This window comes from Chelon labrosus, assembly GCF_963514085.1.
Source record: "Chelon labrosus genome assembly, chromosome: 2".
Lineage (NCBI taxonomy): Eukaryota > Metazoa > Chordata > Actinopteri > Mugiliformes > Mugilidae > Chelon > Chelon labrosus.
Genome location: NC_140338.1, coordinates 32,683,585 through 32,691,680, shown reverse-complemented (window position 1 = coordinate 32,691,680; position 8,096 = coordinate 32,683,585). Strand labels below are relative to the sequence as shown.

General features: G+C 38.7%; 1 protein-coding gene across 1 annotated transcript in view; it reads right to left on the bottom strand.

The window, feature by feature from the left end:
* Window positions 1-2,311: 2,311 nt before the first annotated feature.
* The window catches only part of LOC311506830 (ubiquitin carboxyl-terminal hydrolase 43-like), a 49,131-nt gene continuing 43,346 nt past the window's right edge, over window positions 2,312-8,096 (bottom strand). The window contains exon 12 of the mRNA XM_084570928.1: window positions 2,312-8,056. Within this exon, the coding sequence (XP_084427054.1) occupies window positions 6,900-8,056 (1,157 nt within the window). The 3' untranslated portion in view covers window positions 2,312-6,899. The remainder of the gene's footprint in view (window positions 8,057-8,096) is intronic.

Here is an 8,096-nt window from a genome sequence, read left to right as displayed (position 1 = left end):
CGTTCACTAAACAAAACGATCCTATGGAATATTTCTGTTTACACGCCCCGAAACATCAGTTGTGATCTAACTTTGTGTAAATCTGATGTGTCAAATCTGTAGGAAATATAACAAAAACTATATATTTTTTCAAACTTTATTGATGGAATTCATTCAATAAAAGACAATGGCAGAGACAGACACACATTTTCAATGGTGGGTCTGTACTTGTCCGTTGGTGATGGGTCTGTGAATAATTCCAACCTCATCCATAGTGTTTGAAAAAGATAAATGAAGGTGGAAGTGTGACATGAGAAGCGTCGTTAAAAACATGGGAATGTTCTGGGTGTCTTTTTGTCACTAAATGTCAACCCCACATGGGACAGACATCTGCAGAGAGAGTGTACTGATTCCACCAAGAGAAACAATCATATCAAGCATTTGTTCACAAGGTGCTAAGATTTGCTGAGCCATCTGTTAGAGAGTATGGTGGTCCAGGCAGACTATCACCTGTCCCCCCGTAGGTGGGCCAAAACCACGACCTGCTACCTCACATTCCAGTTACCATTAGGTGGGAGCATGGTCAGATCAATAAGATTCTGTAGGGATGAACTGTAGCCTGGTTATTATGTGGTAAGTTTAAGAGAAGTTTTATGTTCTGCAGACACGGTGGAATGCATTTTTTTTTTTTTTTTTTACTATTTTTACTACTATTTACAATTCTAAATAGGGACATTATGTTTGTATGTCACTGTGATGACATTTATGATGCACCTGAGTTTATTGAAGACCTAGAACAGTGTCAGGCGTTGGGGCTGACTAGGTCTGCAAACAGGGATGCTGGTATGCAACAAAAGTGCAAATTCAATAAAGGTTGGGGGAAAAAAAAAACAAGATCAGAATATAAATATATGTTTATATACTACATGGTACCAGTATTGTATTAGTTGACCAGTTCTTAAATTTTATTAGATTCCTCCACCCTTCTTATCTTAAGATTGAGATTTGTTTGAACTATAGAGATCCTACTAATATGTTTTGTACAACATATGCTGAATATGTGTACTTTGTAATTTGATTTCAGAATACTTTTTGTTCTTTTAAACAATGGAAGATTTTATCCAGTCCAATAGCTCAAATCTGATTCAATCACATCTGAACAACTGGGCCTAGGCCTCACTACAAACCATTACATTTAAGATGATTTGGGGTATACTGAGAGTGCAGCCTACCGCTGTGGCTCTATTCACTAAATGAGCCTAAAAGACTAAATTTCTTGTATTTCTAACTTTAAAAGACCACTGAATGCTCATGAGACGCGTAGCTCAAGCACCTTATGGCAACTTATCAGTGAAGTTATTACAGGCATCAGGCTCTGGTTCTTCTTGGGTGGCTTAGATATCATTAGGCATCCGTAAATCTGCACTGGGACAGCAGCTGACCATAATCAACAACAATAATTACCAGAGTTGCAATAAATAAATAACTAAAACATTATACTGAATTATGGTATAAATTAATTGCATTATAAACTATAAGAAAGAGAAGAATTACCACTGGAATTTCCTAAAGCTAAAAAGATCAAACATGACAACTTAATATTACTAGATCATTACTTTTGTTCTAGTTTTTCAAAGTAACATTGGACTGGGTCTCACTGATTCAGATTCAAATGCTTCAACATAACCAAAACCTATATATCGGGCTATATAGATTACCATTTATGCTATAAATGTAATCTATATAGCTGTGTAAACTCAAAGGGATTTATTTTATTTACTAAAGCCCAAAGGCACTTCTTAAAATTTCTTGTAAAAAGATAATCATTGTAAACCCCAAAGCTTCAGTTTAATTCAATACACAATGTAGAAAATAGGAATGTTAAGATTTGAGAAGCTGGCGGAAGCTGCTTAAAACATGGCATATTGATTGTATTAACTTGCTTTCAATGCCTCTAAAATCAGAACTCAAATAAATATTCACTGCAGTTAAATACTTGTTTTACTTCTATATTGTGTCCCAGTGGTCACATAACATATAAACACATTATTCCTAATTCCAGCTGGGGTTCCTTCTCCCCGCCATGTCACCCCTGATTTACTGTACATCTTAACTTTCCATTGAAACTGAGGTCCTAACATATGATGAGACTTAAACAGGCCAGACTGCATAATACGCACTGAAGACTACAGTAAGAGGGCAGCAAAACCCGCAGGCAAAAAATCGTGACAAGTCATTCATTTCTAGTAGTAGATTTAAAATAATGCATAATTCCATGACTGATTAAATCTTCCTTTGTAAATTCTTAAAAGCTGCTGACTGAAGGCCATAATCATATGTAATAATATAATTTTATTTGTTGTATGGGAAAAATATAATATATCAAATATAAAAATAATATACCATCATGAACAGAGGACAATTCAGGCAGAAACTTTAGTATTACAGTAGAAGCGTACTTTTTACACCAATGCAATACAATGAAATACATTGCATGTCGGTTCATTTTGACATCTTGACATTTATTCCCAATCACTGCTACCCACAAGGCTGAACAGCCATATTTATTCACACTTCCTCTCACACACACACTCACACATTTCTGTCAGTGTGTATCCACAAATATATACACAGATTTGTTTTAGAAAATGTAGAAAAATTGCATATAAAAACATCTTGAACCCTATGAGAGTTGTGTTGACATAAGAAGTGCTCAGTTTGGCAGAGTAAACACAGCGTACTATAAATGTGGCCACATGTGGATTGAGGGGTAGAAAGGAAAAACAGAAACAACAGTGTACCTCTTTAAAAAAATAGAACACCACAATGATCTCAGATAATCTTCTCAGAGAAAAACAAAATACAAGTGAATATATTTCATTCCGAACCACTGATTATGTGGTAATTCAGAGTGATGGAGAAGAGACTGCACTTTAAGCTGGAAGCTTTCTGTCACTGAAACAGAAAAGAGATTTCTCAAGCTTTAAAAAAAGGATTTGTAGAGTCGGGTAACGCAAAGCCACAGCCATCCAATTACTGAGTAGAGGTTCTCAAAAACACAAATCTGGGGCTTAGGAGTCTTTTTATCAGCTGTGTGATTATAGTGATTACTTTGTTAAATATGCTTCTTGTGTCTTTGAGTGGGACATTTGGAGGACAGATAAACAGAAGCTGCAGTCAAATAATGACACCTCCAATCCCTCTTGACATTTCAAGAAGAAAACTAAGCCTGGAGCTGTGTGTTCCAGTTGCACATTCACTAATCTTTTTGTTGTTCAGTAATCTGATTTTTTATCAATAACCAAATATATGAGAAATAGTACTGCAAAGTGAATTACTTATTGACATGCTTTTTTTGGCTTGAGACACAATGAGGATAAAAGCATTAAAATAAAATAAAAAAGCTACTCAAGTGCACCTTAAAACCTATTTGTACACCGTGAGAGCAGAGCTAGAAGCAAAGATAAGTCAGATATTTCATTTTCAAGTATGACAAACAAGCAACAACAACAACAAGCTGTGGTCGCCTTAGCAATTTAGAATCATTTGAGATAAGCTCACAATACGTCTGCATCATTCTTAGAGGTGGAACTAAAACTTTGCAAATGAAAACATGTCATATACCATGCTTAAAAGTCTTGTATAATATCGAGTCAGTGTTTTGATAAAAATCATAACTCGTAACCTTGGCATAAACTTGAGAGAAGACATATTGTGGGCTTATGACATGCTGCTTAAGAAGTCAAAATACAAAAGGATGCCACACTCATATTTCAATGTGAATAATGACTGTAGACATTCAGATGTTGTAGTCCACAATCTGATAGTTCTTCTGATGCCAATAAACTAGTAAACCTCCATATGTACATAGTGACAAACATATTGTTCCAGTCAAGCTCTAATCACAGTCAAACAACCAAACAGTCTAGAATTTAAGATTTCATAATTGCAGCAAGTATTTTAAAGTAAATGTAGTATTGTTATATGACATTTGTTAGCACACATTTCCCAGCTATTGAAAAACAGTGTTGGTTTTTACTTTTTATGTGGTCAAATGTGAAATTAAAGTTTCAAACACTGACCACAGAGACCAGAACTAACAGTCATCTGTATTTAGTGTCTGAGAGCTTAGATAGTTTTTATTTTTTATTTTATTTTATTTTTCCAAGGATGCAAAACTCAGCAAATGACAAAAAAGTCAGTTTAATATAATTTCAATTAAGCTCATGTAGTACCATTACATCCTTAATTAAATGAATTGCATGTATTCAATCACCACCTACTACATTTCAGGATCAGTAGTCTAATTCTGGCCATAAACTGCTGAACAGCATGTTGTAATGGACTGTCATCCAGTTATATTCACAATACTTATGCATTAGCAGCAGCGTTATTTACTAGGGAGGATTCCCTTGTGTGTTAAGTGCAAATTAAACATTCACACTGTGCAAACATTAATGGAATTGATTGAGTGGCTAGATTTTGTTATGTAATTTGACCTTGAATGCGCACAACTCCCACTGGGGCACTTCTAAGTGGAGGGTGCATTTCCTTCATGTGATCAACCAACAGCCTGAGTACGAATGCACGTTGCTCGTTAAAGGAGTAGCAAGTTAAAAAGAAGCAAGTATATCACCAATTACACACACACAAAAAATATATATATATATATGTCTGCACGTCCCCACTCAATGAACACAAACACCATTCGTCAAAATAGTGTAAGCTGTGAAAAGGTAAAGTGCACAGCAAAACCTTCATTACGCCGGATTCACAAAGGAGCAGCTTAATCAGCTAAAAATGCCTGGATTTAATCAACAAACAAAGAGTAAAGGAGAATGCCAAAAATATAGATTTTGTTGTGATTTATGCATTTACTGTGTCATACTTAAATGGGAATGTGCTAAAAAGACAACAATTTATCATTCTGGGGTTAATAACTAAATAGATTGTATAAGTATCTATAGATAATAGATAGATAGTTTTTTCAGTGACAGTTTGACAAGAAAAGCATTGTCATCTGTTTTGATGTGGGTATGCAGGAGTTTGTTCTTAGTTTTTGAGACTAACCATACCACAGTGAAAAACAAAGGAGGGAATTATTACTGACAGATTAAAATGTGTGCTGTTATGGACTTACAATGACATTGCTGCACACAAGTCCTTCGTCAGTGACGTGCAGTTAGGCTTCTCAGAGAATCGTAAAATGTGCACAACTAAGAACATAATACATAACTGTGCACAAAATTGCATTGATGGTGATATATATATTATACTGATTCTTACTGATTTAGGGCATGACTTGTGCCGTGAGAAGATGAACTAACACACTTCTCTGCAAAATTCTCAGTACGTGCTGGAAGCCAGTTTGTGTGAGCTTGATTTATAGTAAACACAGCAAATGCACATATAAATAGACATATATCAATGTGTACTGTAACTCTCTTTAACACAAAAGCTTATTCTATGAATAATGAATCAAGAACCTCTGCTTTTTCTTTACATAGACATTGCGGTTTTGTGTCCATTTCAGTGTTTTGTGGAGTAGTTCCTTTTGTCAATGTAAGACTGCAATGCTACAGTTAAACTTGATTGCAAAAAAAAAGAAAAAAAAAAAAGAAAAAAAAACCTTACAATCAAAGAGCAACCAGCCCTGTTGGGGCACATCCACTAAAATTAGGGTTTTTCAAAAAAACCACAGCATCTACAGAACAGCTTGTGAGAGGGGAAAAAATGTGCTTTGCTGTGGTCACCACCTTCACATAGTGCACAGATAATTGCTAAAGTCATTGAGAAACTTAGGAGGATTGCTTACACCAGTGTCAAAGTAAAATCAAGACAATACCGTATTATTGCATTAAAGACATATATAGCCTATACAGAGATTAGGCTGCACAATGATATATGATCCATATGACCCAAACTGCAGTATGGGGACAAATCATTCATTCATTCTTCTGTAACCGCTTGTCCTGTGAAAGGTCGCAGGGGGTCGCCAGCTGTCAGCGGGCGAGAGACGGGGTACACCCTGGACAGGTCTCCAGTCTTTCGCAGTGCTAACACAGAGAGACAGACAACCATTCACACTCACATTCACACCTACGGCCAATTTAGAATCACCAATGAACCTAACCAGCATGTCTTTGGACAGTGGGAGGAAGCTGGAGTACCCAGAGAGAACCCACGCAGACAAACTCCACACAGAAAGTCCCCAGGCCTGGACTGGAACCCGGAACCTTCAGGCTGTTGAGGCATCAGTTTTAACCACCACTGTGTCGCAATGCTTTACAAAAACACAGCATTGTTTTAAAAGCCACTTGTTAAAATAAACATAAAACAAGGGAGTAAAGATGAATAATTGGTGTTAATCAAAAACTGCAGGCTCAGGGCACCACAGTTAATCAGGTGGACACAGTACATTCTTATTAATAAGTGAACACAATCAGTGGGTCTTAATTGTAAGCAACAACCAAAAGAGTTCAAAAGAGATGAGTGAATTTCAACACTCACATTTCATTAATATGACACACACGCCTGTAGTTTGTATGCGTGTGTGTATTTGTGTGCTTCCAGTGCGAAACAGACATTAAAGTCATTGGTCTAAACTGCATATTAGTTACTCAGGCACTTGTTTTAAGTCATTTAAAAACAGAACAGAGATGGACTCCCTCTAATATTCGATGGACAGGTCACATCATGTTATTCTGCTCTTTATTCCTCAGCATTAAAGAATCCTTCACTTGCTCCATGTCTCTCAAATCCCTGGTGAAAACCAAATCAGTGAGTCAGTGAATTTTCTGGGGACAAAAAGGCGCATCACTGTGAATGGAGCTCTATTGCTTTGATCTCAGAGATTGGATGCCATTCACTTTACACCAAGTAAAGGCTTTATGTGTGTGGATGTGTTACATGTCCCTGCGTCAGAAGCTGGACTCAGGGACTGTTCTTTTGCGCCCCAGCGAGGTTGTGCTGTAACGAGTCCTCTGCAGGGTGCCATAAGATGGTTTGTCTGTTGTCAGGCTGCGTGATGGTGCCGCAGACATCCCATTGCGATGCAAAGATGCTGTCCTACGCACACTGTGTTCTGCTTTGGTGGGGATGTTGGAGGAGCTGTGGGAGCGTTTGATGTCAGCCGTGGTTCGTCCCACCTTCCCGTTTGCCAGCTCATTGACCAGATGGCCTGAAACATTAGACTTGCCTCCTTCCCCTCCAGTTCTGCCGCCCGCTGCTCCATTAGACAGTGACAGCTTTGACATGGTCCTTTTGCCTCCTTCCTCCTCTCCTCCTACTCTACCTGATTCACCCTCCTTGGACTTTCTTGGGTCTTTATCCTTCTTCAGAAAACTACCTTTGAAGAAAGAGCGCAGTCCCTCATGGCTCTTAGGCACGTCTTTCTTGGTCTTAGTGTTTCCTTCAAATGTGTTGTGGTGTTCTCTGTCGGCCCTGTCCCCCTTTTGCCTTCTCAGAGTCCCATCCTGAAGGCTGGGCGTACTGTAGCTGGAGTGAACTCCAGCACTGGAACTCTGTTTTGCCTCAGTGCCCTGGGAAGATCTGGAGGAGCTCTGCTTCTTGGCATCCTTCTTCCTGGTAAGGGTGTTACTGCTAGAACTACTACTGATATTCACCGTGCTCTCGTCTCTTGTCTGGCTCCCCTTGTTGCGTCTCAAACTGGCAGTCTTATCTGATGAACGCCTCTGGCCCTCTGGGACTTGTGAAAATGCTGGCTCCTCTACCGTCTTACTTATACAACTCATATTCCCAACACTGGATGATCGAGTGTTGGTCGTGGTGCGAGCCTCAGCAGCTTCCTTTTTGCTGCGTGGCTCGTTCATCAGTGTTACTATAGAATCCTTTGTGCACCGGGGTCGGCGGCCAGATTCCAGGTACTGTACTAGCTCCACAGGGGCTGAATCTTGGACTGGAGTAGGCACTGGATCAGTTTTTCGTCTGTCCTTGGAACCCAAGGACCAGCGCATGGGAAGCACTTTGCTCAGGGTGTCCTTGGTCTTGCTGGGGGCTCTCATGCTCACGCTGCGCCCCTGAAGACCCCTGACAAATGGTCTGGTATCAAAGCCTCCTGACATGGAGAGAGGAAAATGTTTCCGTTTTTATATTTC